The sequence below is a fragment of the Hippoglossus stenolepis genome, chromosome 10 (genome assembly GCF_022539355.2).
Source record: "Hippoglossus stenolepis isolate QCI-W04-F060 chromosome 10, HSTE1.2, whole genome shotgun sequence".
In the NCBI taxonomy this organism is placed as follows: Eukaryota; Metazoa; Chordata; class Actinopteri; order Pleuronectiformes; family Pleuronectidae; genus Hippoglossus; species Hippoglossus stenolepis.
This window is the reverse complement of record NC_061492.1, coordinates 19,032,054-19,051,293: the sequence shown is the minus strand read 5'-3', so window position 1 is coordinate 19,051,293 and position 19,240 is coordinate 19,032,054. Positions and strand designations below refer to the sequence as shown.

Here is a 19,240-nt window from a genome sequence, read left to right as displayed (position 1 = left end):
TTGTACAATTTAAAATCTCTATATTTACATAATGCACTGCTATTAGTTAGTCAGCTGTAATTTAGTTCCTCAACCATGAAAACATTAAAGAAAAACCTCAAGATAAAGCTTTTGAATGCAGTTTGCTGCTTCACATACACTTTTTCTTTTGATACATTTTGCTGATGATGTCAAAAGACTTGTCTCATCCTAATTATTCATGTGTTATTTATAATAAATTGTAAAGTGTCCTTTGGTGTCTTGAAGGCGTCATGAATTAAAATTATTTTTCATTATTATTTAGTAAAGTTCCACATCTCAATACTTTTCCACCACTGACTCAATCACTTTTCCTGTTAATGTTTTATTTATTTGAATCCTTCTTAAGAAGATAAACAGATTAACATTTTTGTAATAAGTTTTATAAGTCTGACCTCTACTGACATAATAAGCTTTTTATTTTTATAACATTTATTTTTGCTCAGTTCTCAAACTTCTCGTCTAATTTAGGACTTCTGACTTAATTTATTAACCTTTTATGTAGAAATTAATTTGGAAATAATTATGTATCAAAAGCAGTATCTCTATGGTGAGTGAATAAATGACATGTAGTTCCTTTTACGAAAACAATTTCTATTTTTTGAAATACAATGTGAGTGCAGTTACTTTGTAGTATGCTGCCCTCTCGTGGCCTGTAGTGCAAACTGTGTTCCAGAGGAGACATTGCTTGATTCAAAATAAAATGAAACATAGAAAACTGCTTTGTCCAAAACAGTTTATCGGCTGAATATGGAAGATCTTAAACGAATCGTCTTCTGTGAACAATTCAAATCACCTTGTTGTTCTCATGTAATCAGGTGTGTTAGGACATTTTGCTATGAAAACACACACAAATTTGTGCAAAACGGATCCCAAAAACACTTTATGAGTCTCAGGGGTAAACAAAGTTGCAGCTAAATTCAATACAATTAAAGCAACTAGTGACTCCTTCTTCAAATGTAAAAAAACATCAGGAAAAAAAATGAAAATGCCTCCATCCTGCTCCTGTGGTGTCATCCAAATGTCTGTAAGCCCCGACATTCAAATTCGACTCGAAATGGCGTCATTTACACTATGTTTTTAGCCTTAAACTCTGCTAGCGGAAGTAGCGATGCTAGCAGAAGTAGGGTTGCTAGCAGAAGTACCGTTGCAAGCAAAAGTAGCTATGCCAAAGACAACATAGTCAGTAACACTTTTAATTAATTATCTAAAGTGTTATATAATACATTGAATTTATATAGCGCTTTCCAACGTTTCCAAAGACTCTTAATTATCTAAAGGGTTCTATACTGGTAGTAGTGACTAATGCCCAATGACATGCAGAAACATTTTATTTACACATTTTGAGTGCAGTTGTGGTTCAGGAGGTAGAGTGGGTCCACCAGTCATGAGAAGGATGGTGGTTCGATTCCTGGCTAATCCACTTTAAATAAACTGCACCTTTAAATCTATTTTATTTCGAAAATGAAGCACTTTATTTTAAGATGCCTTTTTCAAAAGCTCTTTATTTGATTTTTAAATGCAAACCATATTTTACTTGAAACGAGAAAATAACATTATTTTATAGAGTAGCCTCCGGTTCAATGTGAAAATTTATAATAAACATTGTTGAAATACTATTGAATCAGTTTTTTACTTCAAACAGACGATGATACAATAGGCTACTTCAAAATATATTGCACTGACTCATAACGCATGTTAGACATTTATATGTTTGGGATCTTTGCTTCAGGAAATCATCTCTCACTGCAACCCTTTTGACCCCTGGGCTAGGGCAAGGCTTTCATCGCCACCTACACTGACTACACCTGACACTACCTTCCATTACGATACTGTGACTGACTGGGATTTTGCAAAGTCAATAACCTAAGCAGAGAGAGCAGTCCAAGACAAGAATTGCTCAGTTTTATTGGAGGAACATTGGTTTTTCACACCCTGGGTGTTACTAACATACCATCACTTATTGTACCAAAATGCATCCTTTACAACAGCAATTATAATCATACTATTTCAGTTATAAACCACTGAACCTTACTGATATTTAGACCATGGGAAACTGTAGAAAATAGATAAGAGAATCCTTTCACTCCCTGTGAGAGTGGAAAAAATATAATTTCCCTCTCCAACCACTGAATATGACATTGAGAGATTCTGTGAACAGCTTTCAAAGGTCTATAGCGGCTATTTTAAGTACTTAAATGAGGTGGTCCTATTTTTTCAAAACATACAACATCCATAATTTGGCCCTCCACCTATTGTTTTATTTATTAAAAGAATACAATACTTCTTAAAGTTACCACAGGAAAACTAAATGAATTACCAATACCATCGTTTACGTATCTTATGTATCAACTGTATGGTTAAATAGATATGAATCACCTGTAAAGTTCTTGAATGCTACATGTTATACAAAATAAAAATGAAATAAAAAAGGGAATGGATACCATCTGCTGTTCGATTCCCTGTGTTTTAATAGTTAACCTCCTTGTGAGTTACTAGCCAGGAATGTAACTTAGGTGCATCATAAGCTGCTCTCTAGGTTGATACTTCAAACAGGTGAAACTCCTCTGCAGGAGCTGGCATCCCCTGCAAACCAATCTGCTGCATGTGTTGCCTTGAGAAGACAAAGCAGATAAAAGTTAGATTTTTCATCAACTGTCGACCACATATTGCTGCAGTGACATCACTCACTAAGCAGGACGGGACATGACATAGTGAATGCCAGGTCTTTGGAAACCATTGAAGGTGGAGGAGGCAGCCACGGTGTAGGCACCCATGTTTTCAAAGACCAGCCAGTCGCCCACTTGCATGTCAGGCAGGTTACACTGCTCAACAATGCGATCAAGAGCATCACATGTTGGGCCCCAGATACTGCAGGGGTACATGATCTCATCTGGCTTCGGCTTCTATTAGTCGTAAGAGGTGGGGAGGAGAAAGAGAGAAGACATTCATCTTTCCAATTAGTTTCTTTGACTAATATCTACCATGAGTGCAATCTACATCCTTGGTTTTCCATCACCTTATACAGTGTTGGTAAATTTGTAATGAAGTCCAAGGCTGAACCCAAGAAAGATCCATACAATCCATCATTGACATAGTACATCATAGTCTTGTCTGTGGGTTTTTCTTTGGCCCCTTCATCTTCCTCTGTGAAGAAAGCATAAATAATTAAAGCTGCAAGCAGTACTTACGGGTCCTCGCACCTTTATGCACATCAGGGGTGATGCAGATGCCATGATATCCTCATAGAGCTTCTGAGGTGTTGGTCAAAATCAATGCTAGGCATGCTAGGCCCATCCAAAACAGCTTCCTGTTTCATGGTGAATATGCGTGATAATGACTTCAGAGGAGGGGCTCTCATCATTCTTGTAAAATTTAGTAAAGAAGTGCGTTTGTAAACAATGCTTAAGATTGTAATGGCAAAGGATAAAACTTTCACCTCCTCCGGAGTAAATACAGGGTATCTGCAGAGTTTAGTGCATGACAGAAAGTAGCTTTAGTGTCTTTCTGTCTGTTGCACAATGTCGACTATTGGTCATCCAATCAAATTAGAGCCCATACCCCCTACAGTCTATTTTTTTGTGACAATGCCGTGCACCTTCCAACAAGTCCATTTTGAACAGGCAAATATTTAGTAATGTTTTCTAAATCAGCTTTTACCATCAGAGGTTGAGTCCATGATGACCTTCTTGGCAATGATGTTGACAACCAGTGTGAAAGCAGAAGCTACATAAAAGGATCCTGGCTCACCGATGACCTTAACCCCAGAGTCAGCAGGGAAATACTTGTCCAGGGCAGAGTGGATTACATCCGTGATCTAGAAAGGGCAAAAAGGGTTGACACATAAATAAGACTGTAAAAACATGTCTCGTGCTAGTACTCACATATTTATTTTAAAAAGTCCAAAACCATATGTTATATGGTGAGTTCTATAATGGACCACCTAATTTAATTAGAAACAAATTTAGACAGCATCTTTCCTCTTCAAATTTAGGTCCAGCATCATCAGAACCAGGGAAACCACCACCAATGTCCAAGAGATCCATGTTGAAGCCGAGCTCATCCTAGAGGGAACAAGATTCAGTCCTTATTGACTTTGGTGGAAGAAAACCCTCATGAAATCAGCTGTATATGTATTTAAGTCACAACTCACGCCCATATGGAAAACACAGCGAGCATCAGCGATGGCCTGCATGTAGGCCATCGGATCAGTACAGCCAGTGCCAACATGGAAGCTGACACCGATCACGTTCAGTCCCAGTTCTTTAGCCCGCTCCAGAAGACCTCGACAAGATTTGAGCGGGGCCCCAAACTTCACACTCAGACGACACACTGCCTTTGAGTCATCTGTGGCAATACGCAGCACCAGCCTGGGCAAACAACAAAATCAAGTTATTGAAAAGAACAATAATTCAAGGAAGGAAGTTAAATACAAAAGGCCTTGTGAGATCATATGATAAAGAGTCTTACTTGGCATTGTCATGACAACGGGCCACTTTCATGAGTTCTGCTTCACTATCAAATGTCATCATCTGGACCCCATGGGCGGACGCATACTTGATGTGAGAAATTTGCTTACAGGGGTTGGCATAGATGATTCTGCTTGGATCCACTCCCAGAGACAGAACCAGCTCAAGCTCTGTCTAAAGTGGAACATTAACAACAGTCAAAAAAGAAAAGCACAAACCGTCAAAACCATTTCCTTTATGAATATCTTAAAAACACACCTTGCTCGCAGAGTCAAATCCAGTTCCCAGGGAAACCAGTGTTTTTATGACGGCCCGACTGTCATTGCATTTGACAGCATAGAAAGGAGTGACATGAGGCAGGGCCCTCATCCAGCGCAGGTGTTTTTTAAGCACATCCCCCAAGTCACAGACGTAGAAGGCATCTCTATCATCCTGTGGATGAAAGGGACACATGCATTCAATATTTACATTTGTAGTTTTACAATATTGACAATTATTTGTATCATCAAGGACTTGAGAGCCACATGAGAAAATTCAGACTACACAATACCTGAAACCCAACAACATCAGCATCCTGTTTGCACCCATCACTTAACAAATGGGGTCGTTTGTGTGTCTGCTCAACAAAACCAGCACCAGACCCTTACCGTCCTAGATGATTCATTGATCTTCTGCTCAACAGTATCGCGGAAAGAGAAACCCTCTTCCAGGAAAGGGAACTCAAACTCAGGGGAAGAGGCACTGTTCATGGTCCCAAGTCCTTTTGATTTCTTATTAGTAAACTATAAGAGAGAGGCAGAGCAATATCTAAATTACATTGGGCTTTTACAACTATTTATTGTGACACTGTAACTTTCACCCAAGTAAATACTTAGTGCAACCAGCACGAATAAAAATATGCTAAAATCTGGTGTAGTTATTTTTTAGAATTTCTGGTTGGACGGATTTATTCAGTTGTGGTAATATCCTAAGTTAGAACCTGACGTCCCTGCACATAAAAGTAATTAATAAATACTGAAAGGAATATTGTAACTCATTGCATGAAAAACTAAGACTAAATGACCCAATATTGTGAAATATTTCATTTTGTAAAAAATAAACGTCACTTACCACTTTCTATGATGTCAGGTGAAAGTTATGTAGGTCAGTCCGTCTGTTTCAGAGAAGGTGTGTGGACACAGGAGTGGATATAGACCCCCTATAACTGAAAGGATGATTCTAAAGTCTAACTTCACCCTTAAGTTTTGGCTGAAGTGCGTCTTCATGGAAATTAAACTTGTCTTAAGAACGCAGTGCTGGGAGGCAAGGCAAAGAAAAGACTCACCCTCCCCATGTCTCTCCCACACACACACACACACCCACACACACACACACACACACACACACACACACACACACACACACACACACACACACACACACACACACACACACACACACACACACACACACACACACACACACACACACACACACACACACACAAATTACATAACAACTCCAATAGCAGCAGATAAACTGGGGACATAGAGGGCAGGACATCTCTAAATGGTAGACAATAAATACGTATATCATATGATGGACAGAGGATGGTGTTAATCATCATAAATTCCAATGTAGTTACATTCATTTTCAACCTGACCAGATCCCAGAGTAATATCACAAGCTACCCTAATACATCTTTTATGTTCTTTTCATAGACAATCAATTCAACCATCATTTACAGTATAATCTAAGTGTAAAAGAACAAAGATTAACACATGTAGCAAATGGAACGGAGCTCAGTGGCTTGTAGTGACTTTTACACATAGGGCAGTGAACCTGAGTGCAGTGTTACTGACAGTGTCTTACAGATCAGATGAAACCCAACATCCCATGGGTTGAGGTGGCTGTAATGAGTACATTTGTGACTTATCGTCCTGTTGTCAAAGCTCTATTTGACAGCAGTTGTGGATGGTGTAGCAGAAAATGTGGGAGAAGTTCTGCACAAGGGCATCTGAAAGGAGTCAGTACAGGATATTGGCTTCCATATGTCACATCCGTACTGCAAACGTCCATCTCTCTGCTCCACTTACCTCACCATGACACACCCAGCTATACACACAACCTGCACTGACATATGTCTAAAAGGACATACACTATTTGTGAAACACATTGTTGTGTCAGCCTTCTCAGACTTACAGCAGATCTGGCACAGAGTTGATTAATCATAATATGTAATGTGCTGAAAGACTGTTGCATTAATGAAGTACGTTAGTACAGTTTCACCAATGTGCATTTGTACAGTAGTGCATGCAACGTAATCTCATAACAGTGGAAGCTGAATTGAGAGCATCTTGACCTGAGCCTTGTCTGATAGCTTAACTGCAGCCATTAGACGTCCCAAGTTTTACCGTCAATGCAAAAGTACTAAAGGGTTTTTTTTAAGTTAAAAAACCTCGACCTCATAAGCCCCAGCTTTTTCAACAAATTATGGTCACGCCCACAGAAATGACGAAATAATGAGTAGCATCAGCTGGTGGACAAGTGCAGCCACGTGTACCATAATTTACTGAATGAATGCAAATAGGCAATAACAGATCCTCTATAGGACGGAAAACTGTTCTCAGATGAGGTGTAAAGAGAGATATCTCTTCCACTTTGGCATTATCCAATGGCTCTGCACCTACTGTTTTATTTAGGAAAGCTTGATAAATTAGTAATCCTATGTTTTATATATCCACACTCAGGTTCTAGTTAGAACCAAAAGTGGTTCTCCGCTGCAATGCCACAGGGGAAGCTTTATAGGTTCTGCAAAGAACCTTTTACTTATTGGTTCTTCAAAGAACCATTTTTCAAGGAGTTATTTAAAGAACCTAATTGAACCTAATTGGAACCTAATTGGGTTCTTCACTATTTATTGCCTTCCACAAGTTAAACAACAATAAAACATTAACAATAAGATAAAATAAATTTAAAAAAGGGCAGGGCCCCAGTCTTTTTGTGAGTTAATACTGAACATGGTGAAAGAGTGTAAATGTGAAAGTTCCATACACTCCATCATTGATATAGTACATCATAGTCCTGTCATTGGTCTCTTTGTCTTCCTCTGTAAAGAAGGCATAAATCATTTTATTACTGCTGGAAGAACTTGATTTCAGAATATACTTTTAGTAAATTACAGTAATCCCACTGGTAAATAGAGAACTCTTTTTGTTTGTCTCACCGTCTTTTCAACACAACTCTTGGACGATGCAGTAACATCCCAGTGACATCACAGAAATTTGCTTCATGGGTTTATAAATTGAACCTATTATCCCCACCAGTCTATTTATTAATAATGCTTTGCAACATCAGGCAAATTTATAGTAAAGTTTTTTTTAGATCAGCTTTTACCATCCATGAGTCCATGATGACCTTCTTGGCAATTATGTTGACAACCAGTGTGAAAGCAGAAGATGCATAAAAGCCATGTATCAAATGTATGGTTAAATAGATGTGAATCACGTGTAAATTTCTTGAATGCTACATGTTATACAAAATAAAAATGAAATAAAAAAGGGAATGGATACCATCTGCTGTTCGATTCCCTGTGTTTTAATAGTTAACCTCCTTGTGAGTTACTAGCCAGGAATGTAACTTAGGTGCATCATAAGCTGCTCTCTAGGTTGATACTTCAAACAGGTGAAACTCCTCTGCAGGAGCTGGCATCCCCTGCAAACAAATCTGCTGCATGTGTTGCCTGGAGAAGACAAAGCAGATAAAAGTTAGATTTTTCATCAAATGTCGACCACATATTGCTGCAGTGACATCACTCACCAAGCAGGACGGGACATGACATAGTGAATGCCAGGTCTTTGGAAACCATTGAAGGTGGAGGAGGTAACCACGGTGTAGGCACCCATGTTTTCAAAGACCAGCCAGTCGCCCACTTGCATGTCAGGCAGGTTACACTGCTCAACAATGCGATCAAGACCATCACAAGTTGGGCCCCAGATACTGCAGGGGTACATGATCTCATCTGGCTTTGGCTTCTATTAGTCGTAAGAGGTGGGGAGGAGAAAGAGAGAAGACATTCATCTTTCCAATTAGTTTCTTTGACTAATATCTACCATGAGTGCAATTTACATCCTTGGTTTTCAATCACCTTATACAGTGTTGGTAAATTTGTAATACAGTACAAGATAAATCAGCTTTTACCATCAGAGGTTGAATCCATGATGACCTTCTTGGCAATGATGTTAACAACCAGTGTGAAAGCAGAAGATGCCTAAAAGTGTCCTGGCTCAGCGATGATCTTAACACCAGAGTCAGCAGGGAAATACTTGTCCAGGGCATAATTGATAACAGCCGTGATCTAGTAAGAGTAAAAAAGTCCACACTGTAAAAGCTTGTCTTGTGCTACAGCTAATGTTGCTCTAGCTAAATTAATGATTTCCTCCCTTTTTTATTTAATAGAAAGACCCAATTTATTTAGAAACTAGAATTAACGCACTGTGTCTGTATGCCTCCACTTCGAAGTGCAGTTTCCATCCTGATAAATTTGTTTTCCAGATTCATAAAGGTCACTATGACCTATATACTTTACCACTAAAATAGAATCGGTTAATCTTTGAGTCAAAGAGAGAACTGATCAAAAGTTGAAGAAAATATTTCAAGGTGGTCTTAAGATACCACATTTAATTTGTATATACTATGTTCTAACGTCATTGTGTCTTATTGATTATATCATGCAGCTAATAGCCTATTAAAACATCCTTTAAGCCTTTACTGTCCTCAGCAGGCCAGCAGAATTCAGCATAAACTCGCTCGATACCGCTTTTGCTGTGTGAGTTCCTGAACAAGCAGGTTCTTTAACCGGGCACTCTCACGTGTCGTGTCGTCTCATGTGTTGCAGAACTAATTGTGATCATTTTATTTGCTTAACTTTGTTTGCACTGACGTGGAGAAAAGCTCAATTTTTAAAGCTACAGTGCAGGCAGCATCCAATCAAATTGTGTTTAAACAAATACTCAAGCTCAGGCACTGGCCAATCAAATCACATTAATACAAATTCAGGCCCTGTCTGACATTACAGATCAAATTTATTGTTTAGAGAAAGGGTTAGAGACAGTTGTTTTGTCTTTGCATGGACAGCAATTATGGGCAGCTAGCATGCCACCTAAGCAAGCAATGTTGTTTGTCCTTGGCATGAAACTGATTGGGTGTTGTCGTTATAATGATCGTGCCAGGCACGCACATCAGGTGATAAACCAATGTGTACGTGTCAATGCCGAGAAAGAGGATGCGTGTGTGTTGTCGCTTCTCAAGACAGAGTTAAGATAAACGATACTCTCCCAGGTTATATTGTATATCAATATTGTAATGTCAAGTCTGAGGAAAAAAATACATCAATGCATTGTAAAATTATTTTGTACAAACCAGGAATGAAAACACTATGCTGCTCCATAATATTACACCAAAGATTTTAGTGGAATAGATGATGAAGATTCTTACTTAGCATTGTCATGGCAACAGGCCACTTTCATGAGTTCTGCCTCGCTGTCAAAGGTCATTATTTCGACCCGATGGGCAGATGCATACTTGATGTGAGAAACTTGCTTGCAGGGGTTGGCATAGATGATTCTGCTTGGATCCACTCCTATTGACTGAACCAGTTGAATCTCTGCCTAAATAACAAAGAAAAGTAAAAACTAATTTAAAACACAAGTTTCTAAAGTTAACACCACAAGATTTTTGTATTCTGGTGTTTCGTATTTTGTGCTATGGACAGTAGTGTAGTGGAGGGTATATGGTACCTTCCCGGCACCACTACACCTCTGGCTATGGACATTTTCCTAAATGAACCTTGCTTGCACAATCAAAACCAGTTCCTAGGGATTCCAGTGTTGTTACGACTGCCCGACTGTCATTGCATTTGACAGCATAGAAAGGAGTGACACGAGGCAGGGCCCTCATCCAGCGCAGGTGTTTCTCAAGGACATCCCCCAAGTCACAGACATAGAAGGCATCTCTACCTCCAGTCAGTTTCCCTGATAAGTAGCAATGGACCCACAGCTCTCAGGCCTCATTACTCCCACCTGTGTTTGCATTTTGGGTCCTTCAATCCACTCTCACAGACGGCTTGCACGGAATTGAAACATAAAATACTGCGGATATTGGTGGGTAAACCAACATTTAATCACTCACTCACTCCATCCTGTTACCTCCCCACCGATCCACTCCCTCCACCCACTAGGCAGCTCAGAAAGTCGTGTGCAGCCTGCCAACTGTTTTGTATTTATTGGTTGTACCAACACATGGCCCCTCAGGATCATTTTGATGTTTCAGACAAAATGCAATAACCTACAGTTCATCTGACCTGTTGCATCTGTATGTCATCAGTAGGTCACTTGAGCTCATTTGAAAACAAATTGTGACCTCTGATAAATTAAAAAGACAGAAGAAGACTAATTTATTTAAACTGCTCTTTGGCTAACCTTGTGCAGCCTGGCATTTGCAGTTGTGTGTTTTTTTAAGCATCTTTCTGTGGCATTTGTTTTAATGTTTTTCAAATATTGGCTAAGCAATCAGCCTCCAGTCCAGAGGATCCTGATATTTAAACTCATTGTGTTATTTGCCTTACCAGAAATCAATCAGTATCTCCTCCGGTCTCAAAATGAGGACTGATTGCTAAAGGGATTATGAGTGGGGATTATAGGCTTATCAGTCCATCTGTGCAAATTTGTAGTGCAGGTAATATATGTCAGCTAGTCTAGCTTCAATCCCACACGCAGCCACAAATGCCAATTAGCGATATGTACACTGCTGCAGGCAGAAACACAGACTTACGTACATGTAAAAATAGGCAGGATGACATATGCAAATAAGCCACTGAGCTGTGCTGTTGAATGTCATCTTTGCTAGTGCTGTAACTTTTACAATCTTTAAATCTTACTCCGATAGTATTGTCTAAATGAGACATGAAAACAACAACAGATTTAATGGGTAGTTTTGTTTACTACTGTGGCTCATTATATATGATTCGGTTGAAAATAATTGCAAGATTACACGGACACCACTGCACTGCACAAGACTGGGTGGAAAGATGCAGAATGGGTCAAAGGAAAGAGACCATTGGGTATTGGTGCTGATCCAAATCACTTTCTTTAACATTGTGAGAATGTGTTTTAATCAGTCAGATGCACACATCCAACAGATTTGTACCATAGCATGGAGAAAACTCAATGAAATTCTTGGTGATCTTGCAGAGACACAGGATTGTCAGGAGTCATTTGCTGTGCATATTGAAGGAAAACAGGCTCAGTCGATGGAAATACTATGTTTCAATAAAGATATTTGAAAAATTAACTAACTCTATAAACAAAACCAAAGCTACAGTATAAACACAAATTAGTGTTGTCTTCAAAGCATCGGGCCAAACATGTCTTTAGTACTGTTGTGCCATAATGCATCAAACGTGATACCATAAAATGGTGTGCCTTTCGGCATTCAATAAATTTGGTTATCAAGATAAAATATTAAATATTAATATTTTATTATTAATATTAAATAATAACTTTAATTGATTAAAGTTACCTCGGGGCACCACCCTTCAAAGGAAGGGAAAAGATAGCCAATTTATTGATTAAGTCTCATTGACTAAGGTTCTAACTACAAATTTGGAACTCTGATTAACAATTAAATTAATAACTATAACCAAAATTACCATATAGATAGTTAGCTAAGTTGAAGGATATGGGGTTCTTGACAGTGTAGAGGTTGGCGAAATTCACTTATGCAACATTAATGAAAAAACATTTGTGAAAGAAAAACATTTATTATGAATATAATGAAGTATAAAAACACAAATTACTAACGGTCTAATTGCTAAACAAAGATAGGTATGTGCGTGTGTCTGTGTGAGTCAGCGTGCTTTCAAGATGGTCACTGGCCAAAGAGATAACACCCGTCCCCCACCTATTGGAATGTTTACGACCTGTAGAGATAATGAGGTGAAGAGTTATGCGTGTGTCTGTGTGTGTGCCAAATTAGAGGAAGTTACTAGATTGGATGCAACGAAAGACTGTGAAGAGCATAACAGACTAACATTACTTTCTCAATAACTTGTACCCAAAATATCACAACACCACAAATCAAACTTATAAACCTCACACAGAATCGAATAAACAGTCTTGCTTAGCCTAGTATAATTATTAAGCCCAGTTGTGTTACCAGTCCGTGGAAAGGGGAAAAAGGAAGTTGCTGTGCAGTTCGCAGTTTTGTGTCGTGTTAGGATTTTAATAATATAATTAGACACTATAGCCCCGAAAAGGATCGATTTTACACGCACCATGTTTGTACCTTAACAGAAAGAATTTATGTTTTGTTATGTGTTAGGACTGTAATCCGTGGCATACAATACACTGTACTTAAACTTGTTCTCATACATAAACCTTTATATATATTACAGTATTCCTTTAGCTTTATTCAACATCACACATACATGAATGCACTGTGCTCATTAAGACACTGTGACCTATGCCTTAGAAAGAAATCAAGAAGCTGCCCCAGCTTCTGAAGGCCAGATAGGAAAGGCGTTGTCTTGTCTGATAAATACGCATGCTTACACACACAGAACATACAGACGATAAAACAGAAACACAATGTTTCACACTCCAATGAACAAAAACACTGTGTCTGCAAAACTACTGAAGACTCACAAAGCTTCAGCCGGATAAAGGCTTTTTCTTAATACACAAAACTTAACACTGTCAGAATGTGAAGATTTGCCCAGCTACTATCAAAGGAGTGACGAACCTGGGAGCGGCTCCTCATCATTGGTGGATTCCAGTTCCAAGATGCTGGGACCACGCCTTCAACCTACTATTATAAATATTGCACCTGTCATCCGTTCGCGACTCTTGACTACCCCGAGCTACTGACTAAAAGCCGAGGCTGTGCCTTGAGTGCCCATAGCTATGCTGTACCTTTTCATTGCTTCTAAATAAATACTTTTTGAACTAAGACCGACCCTTCTCATACCTAAGGATAAAAGAACACGACAAAATTGGTGACCCCGACGTGATCCTGAAGAGAAGTTTTTGACCAGAAAGACCGGAGACCCAAAGGTCGAGGCCGCTCCGATCGATTCTCCACATACTCACGGGCGCCAAACTAAAAGGTAAGCAGAAACCTGTTAAAACAAATTCTGCATTAGTTATATAGGCATTGATATAGATTGTGAGTGTGCGGAGAGGAGAAAGGAGGTAAAATAATAAAGTTCTGTGTTTTATGGAAGCAATGAAAGGGTATGTAAAATAAAAGTACTAAACAGAGGTCTGGGACCCTGTGAAAGGTCTGGGACCTTGTGAAAGGTCAGGGACCTTGTGAAAGGTCTGGGACCTTGTGTGGGGTCTGGGACCCTGTCTTGGCGCAAAAGAAACAAGATAAAAAAGCGAGGTCTGGGACCTGCGCGGGACGGGCGCCACACTTAAAAAGTCTGTGACGCACGAACCCTTAAAACTAATTCAGATTGGAGAAAAGACAGACGATTCATGCAATAGATTGCATCCGTGCAACCAAATCTGGGATTAGGGTGTGAACCTGGAGGAAGGGGCTACCGGCACTGACGAGTGAGGAGCTTAACTAGCCAGACACACCGTTGCTTGAATCGGGCACAAATTAAAAAGACGCCAAGGCCATAACATGTCGCGAGTACTGACAGATGAAAAGACTGACTAGAATAAAAAGACTGACAGACAAAAAAAACTGACCATAAAAAATATAAGATTTAAGAGGTCTGAATGTGTGGGTATTTACTAAATACTAAACAATAGCGTTTTGGAGATTGATTAAAGAATTTAAGGTAACTAATACGTGTGGGTAATGGAACTGATTTGAGTAGTCCTAATATGAACTTCATGTAAAGGAACTATGGTGACACAGCACTAAGTCTGATACAAGTGTGAATGAAAGTGTGTGTGTGGAAAACGAGAGAGAACCAAATTAGGAGGAGATAACAAGAGGAAGGTCACCCAGCTGACAGAGACAGAATAAATAAGGAAATAAGAAAAATAGAGCGAGGTCGCCATCTGGTGGCGGATAAAAGAAAGTACAACTAGCGGTGTACGCCTGCCATCTGGGGGCTGATAAAGGGTATTACAGCTAGGGATAAAACAAGGACGCCACCTGGGGGAGACCAAAGGACATTACAGCTCGGGTTACAACTGGTTTGACATCATTGGATTGGCTTGTGTTTTGAATTTTTGATTTTATTTAATTTTGTTTAATTTTTATTTTTTTCTCCACTAAGAGACGACGGGAACTTTTTACAGTCAGAGATACACACCCTTGACATACAGATACACACATTACAGCAACGTGTCACAGCACTAGGAAAACATCGGGTGGCTGACAATTGGATGATCTGGTTTCTTCTGTGGCTGTACCTTCTATTTGGAATACTGATGTACTGATGTGTGCTGTTCTGGCGATATTACCATTAAAAAAATAATAATAATAAATAATAATTATATATATATATATATCTATATAGATATACACTCCCTCTGCACCCCCTCCTCCCGCCACCGGCCTGTACCCAGACATCCCTGACCCTCCCCTATATGACAACACTTGTTGCAGCTCAAAGCCACCACTACAAACCCCTGTTTTCCGCATCATCAGTGGAGAGGTGGGCCTGGAAAGTGACATCATAGATGCAGCAGGAAAAGCTCATCGAGAGCTGAATGAACGCGTGGCGTACCTGGCTGAGCAGTTGGACGAATTACAAAGAAGAGCAGACGAGGAGACCGAATCTGAGAACCACCCATGTCAAAAGGCGGAGCAGCCAGCCCTCCGCTTATGGACCCTGACCCCCAATTATTTCATCCACACCTGCAGGAGCCCATACAAAGACAACAGACAGAATCACTTAAGTGACGGACCTGATCTTCCACATGCCCTCCCCACAACCAATTATCCTCCCCCTTCCAGGAGTACTACCCCTCCCAGGAGGAATGCATCTATTCCACCACAGGATCAGGACAATGAGCAAGAACAGACCTCCATTCCGACCGGGGCTTGGTTCCCTGCCAGAGGAAAATTCATGGGGATGATAGACGGAGGCCTGTTTCCTGAAGAAAACGATACGCCATCCCTGGCCGCTGCGATGCCCTCTCACCCCGCCAGTCGCACCAGGGCCAAAAACCCTTTGGACCCCCAGCAACCTGCCCCGTGGAAAGTCCCTGTTCAAGCTCCACTGCGAGTGGGGCTCAAGGGGCAAACTCTTTTCCTACCATATACCATGAAGGACTTAACCAGCCTAGTTAACAACCTCCCCCCACTGACAAAAGGCGCCGATAACTGGATCAGGAACCTGGTGACCTTAACAGCTGGCGACCCGCTGTGCCTCGGAGACTACAGGGGACTGATCACCCGACAAGGAGGGGCACATGTCTGCAACGCAATAATGACTGCAGCAGGGTTGACAGACTCCCCCGACCGAAGCCCCCTGACGACCTGTGCAGGCCCGCTGCACGATGCCATGAGGGCTCTTTACCCTGTACAGTTAGACCCACGGGCTTTAGGCTCCATCACCCTAAGAGAAGGGGAAGATTTGAACACCTACCTGGACAGGGCCAGCAAACTCTGGATGGAAGCAATGGGGACCAGACACGACACATCAGACACCACCCTTATTCTCTGGCGCCGCCAGGTGGTGGGTGGGCTTCCTGAAACAGTCCAAGAAAACCTAGAAGACGTCCTTAACCTGGACACCCAGACCGACCCAGACTGGAGACGCACCGTGGCACATAGTCTCATCAAATATCGGCGACAGGAAAAAACTGAGGCCGACGAGGACAAGGCTCTCACCAGACAGCTACTAAAAGCCCAACTGGCAGAGAAGAGGCATGACGTCAACAGCAACAAGAAAACAAAAGCCCCTTAAACAAATGGCGGCCGTGTCAGGATTACATTTGGAAATAGCAGAGGCAGCAGCACGGGCTATGCAAACTGAAAGACTCAGTCAACCCCGGTCGCCCCAGCCCCCACCTCCCAGCTACGATCAGTGGGGACAGGGTCCCCTCCGTTCAGACCAAGAGGAGGGTACGGCCGTGGTCAGTATAGAGGTCAAACCAGAGGAAACCCCAATACCGGAGACCCCAATACCGGATGCTTCATATGCGGCCAGCTTGACCACTGGGCCCGAGACTGCCCTCATGGGGAACAAAGAGGAACACCAGCCCCCTACAGAGGACAAGGCCCCCAGCGCGGAGGCCCCCCAGGACGAGGCCGAGGAAGAGGCATGCCCCCGCAACCACACCAGATGCTATCTTCCGCCTGGGAATACGGCTACGAATATGACCAATGAAGTTGCCCAGTGTCCACAGCAGGTCATGTTGTGCCCCCCGAATTTGACCCCATAGTGACCTGTAACACCAATGGAGAACACACAGCGGACGGTTAGCAGTCCCAGCCAAACTAGCCCAGATACTTCTCAAACAGGCCCATGGACCTACACACATCAGTAAGAAACAGACTCAGAAGAACATGGAAACACTCTGGTGGCATCCACACATGGAAGCCCTGGTAGAGAACTTTGTACACGAATGCGATACATGCAATGCACACAACCCTAAAAGACCATACAAATGCCCCATGGGCCGTTTCCCTGTTCCTGATGCGCCATTCAAAGAAATATGCATTGATTTCACAGACATGGGCGCTGACCACCGAGTACAGGGATATAGGTACATGTTGGTAATGGTAGACAGATACACCAAATGGCTCAAGCAATACCCTGCCGACGGGAGGACGCTAAAACAGTGATCAAATGGTTAAGAAATGAACTCATACCCAGGTATGGAGTTCCCGAGTCATCAGATCAGACAACGGGTCCCACTTCTCCAACAAACATTTAGGTACGGTAGAAGCCGCACTAGGGATCACGCTCGATTTGGTTCCGTATCACCCCAGTCGCAAGGATTGGTAGAAAGAGCAAACCAGACATTAAAAGAAAGATAGCCAAAGCATGTCACAACACCTCACTCACGTGGGTTGAAGCACTGCCCTTGGCGCTCATGTCAATGAGAAGTTCATCCAATGGTGTCACCCATCTATCCCCACATGAGCTTCTCACAGGAAGGCCCATGCCAGGGCCTCCTCGAGACCCTGGGTATGGACCCGGGTTGGATGTATGTCAGGAGAAATTGACTGACTACATGAAAGCCTTAACTAATCTTACTGAAGTTTTGTCTGCACAGGTCCAGGCGGCTGCTGGACGTTCTGACGAGACACCCACGGAGACTCCTGTTCCAGTAAGACCGGGTGATTGGGTAAGGGTCAAAGTTCACAAGAGAAAGTGGCCCGACCCTAGGTGGACAGGACCTTGGGAGGTAACAGAGTGTACCTCACATGCGATCCGAGTAAAAAAAAAAAAACAGGAGCAATTTGGCACCACCTCACACATTGTGTACCCACTGACCCACCTTCTCGGTCTTTACGAGAAGTAGCCACTGATTTGGCCGACTCCTCCTCAAAATCTTAGAGTAATACGTTGACCACAAAAGGAGGGTCTATCTGTATGTCTTGTCTTGATTATTTCCAAATATAAGCTTGTATACTGTACTTTAAACTCAGCTACGCACCTCTGAGTTCCATATGAGCAGAGAGAAACACGCATTCAATTAGAGAAGCAGTATACTGAGCTGGTAACATATATCCTGTGTCAAATGTTTTATGTATTCAAGAGCAATTTTCGTTAATGGGACTAGAGAGTCCATCTTATCTGGTATTTCAGTTGGAGTTGTTTATTTTATTTATGTTTTTTATTGGTTTATTAGATGTTTGTTTTATTTGTTTTGTTTATGTTTTATTCAAACAAGGATATTTTAATATTTTAATATTTCAAAATTCAAATTCAAATTCAAATGTCAGACTGAATAATGTTCATTGCTCTTTGAAAAGGTGAACTTGCATGATTATGTTATAATATAATTTTTCCTAAAAAGGTTTTAGAGTTATGACAATATATAATCCAACAAGATTTGCTATCGAGACCGCCAACCAAAATATTTTTTTATAGTGCACAAAATTAGAGGGTTCCTTGCACTGTTACACATATCCAAGCAAAATTGGTACTGTGAAATGATATATCCTTAACTGAATAGAGATCGAATTTGGAGTGAAGAAGCAATTTCCACACAGAAATTCTTTATTTATTTAATTTTCTTTGTTTTTAGAATGAATTGGAAGATAAAGACTACTTAAGAATTTTACTTGAGATTTTCACCCTTAGAGATAATATGTGCTGACATTTTGCAAGTAAATTTTGTATCTGATGTTGTGATCATTTTATGATCAAAAAGGAGGAATGTAATGACATTTTTTTTTACCATTATACCACACTAAATATTATCTCTGCTTATGCATACTATTCTGCTTGTGTAAACTGCCAAAATGACATCAGAGCCACAAATCTGAGACTGTGCTCGTCCCCCCCAACAAGACCTCGAAGAGGCCTTCAGCATGTGTCTGTGTCTTATCTCCTGGGATTTTAATATTCACTCAGTCCACACACGTAGTTCTCACAACACACACACACACACACACACACACACACACACACACACACACACACACACACAGTTCAACTCTTCACACACACACACATCTCTTCATTGCATCTACATAAAAAGCATACGCCTGCAACAGTTTCTTTGTCACTACAAATGCAGTGTGCTACCCAAGGGAATGAATGTGATAAAATGGCCAATGAATGTGAACGAACA

The 19,240-nt window shown here is 41.0% G+C and overlaps 2 protein-coding genes across 4 annotated transcripts; both read right to left on the bottom strand.

The window, feature by feature from the left end:
- Positions 1-1,901: 1,901 nt before the first annotated feature.
- On the bottom strand, positions 1,902-5,835 carry LOC124852590 (ornithine decarboxylase-like). 3 transcript variants are annotated; one of them, XM_047341610.1, is made up of 10 exons: positions 5,598-5,835; positions 5,135-5,269; positions 4,746-4,919; positions 4,489-4,661; positions 4,172-4,388; positions 3,999-4,082; positions 3,769-3,835; positions 3,038-3,165; positions 2,710-2,924; positions 1,902-2,632 (listed from the first exon to the last, which is right to left on the bottom strand). In XM_047341610.1, coding segments are annotated over exons 2-10 (1,161 nt in total). In that variant the 5' UTR covers positions 5,237-5,269; positions 5,598-5,835; the 3' UTR covers positions 1,902-2,631. The 3 variants fall into 3 exon arrangements, with proteins under 3 accessions (XP_047197566.1, XP_047197564.1, XP_047197565.1); XM_047341608.1 differs by having other exon boundaries at positions 3,679-3,835; positions 5,598-5,834; XM_047341609.1 differs by lacking the exon at positions 1,902-2,632 and having other exon boundaries at positions 2,709-2,924; positions 3,679-3,835.
- Positions 5,836-8,042: 2,207 nt separating this feature from the next.
- Positions 8,043-10,211, bottom strand: LOC124852591 (ornithine decarboxylase-like). The gene is made up of 4 exons (XM_047341611.1): positions 9,963-10,211; positions 8,667-8,823; positions 8,286-8,500; positions 8,043-8,208 (listed from the first exon to the last, which is right to left on the bottom strand). Exons 1-4 carry the CDS (start codon positions 10,019-10,021, stop codon positions 8,130-8,132), a joined length of 510 nt encoding a protein of 169 aa, XP_047197567.1. The 5' UTR covers positions 10,022-10,211; the 3' UTR covers positions 8,043-8,129.
- Positions 10,212-19,240: the final 9,029 nt, after the last annotated feature.

Bases quoted from the DNA above. Each gene is read 5' to 3' on its own strand.
- LOC124852591 (XM_047341611.1), bottom strand. From the start codon at position 10,021: ATGACCTTTGACAGCGAGGCAGAACTCATGAAAGTGGCCTGTTGCCAT. The intron at 8,824-9,962 runs GTAAGAATCTTC...TACTCTTACTAG, and splicing joins TGTTGCCATGACAATGCTAA to ATCACGGCTGTTATCAATTA. The intron at 8,209-8,285 runs GTGAGTGATGTC...TGTCTTCTCCAG, and splicing joins GTCATGTCCCGTCCTGCTTG to GCAACACATGCAGCAGATTT.
- LOC124852590 (XM_047341609.1), bottom strand. From the start codon at position 5,236: ATGAACAGTGCCTCTTCCCCTGAGTTTGAGTTCCCTTTCCTGGAAGAG. The intron at 4,083-4,171 runs GTGAGTTGTGAC...TGTTCCCTCTAG, and splicing joins GCTGTGTTTTCCATATGGGC to GATGAGCTCGGCTTCAACAT. The intron at 3,166-3,678 runs GTAAAAGCTGAT...CTTTCTTCACAG, and splicing joins CATGGACTCAACCTCTGATG to AGGAAGATGAAGGGGCCAAA.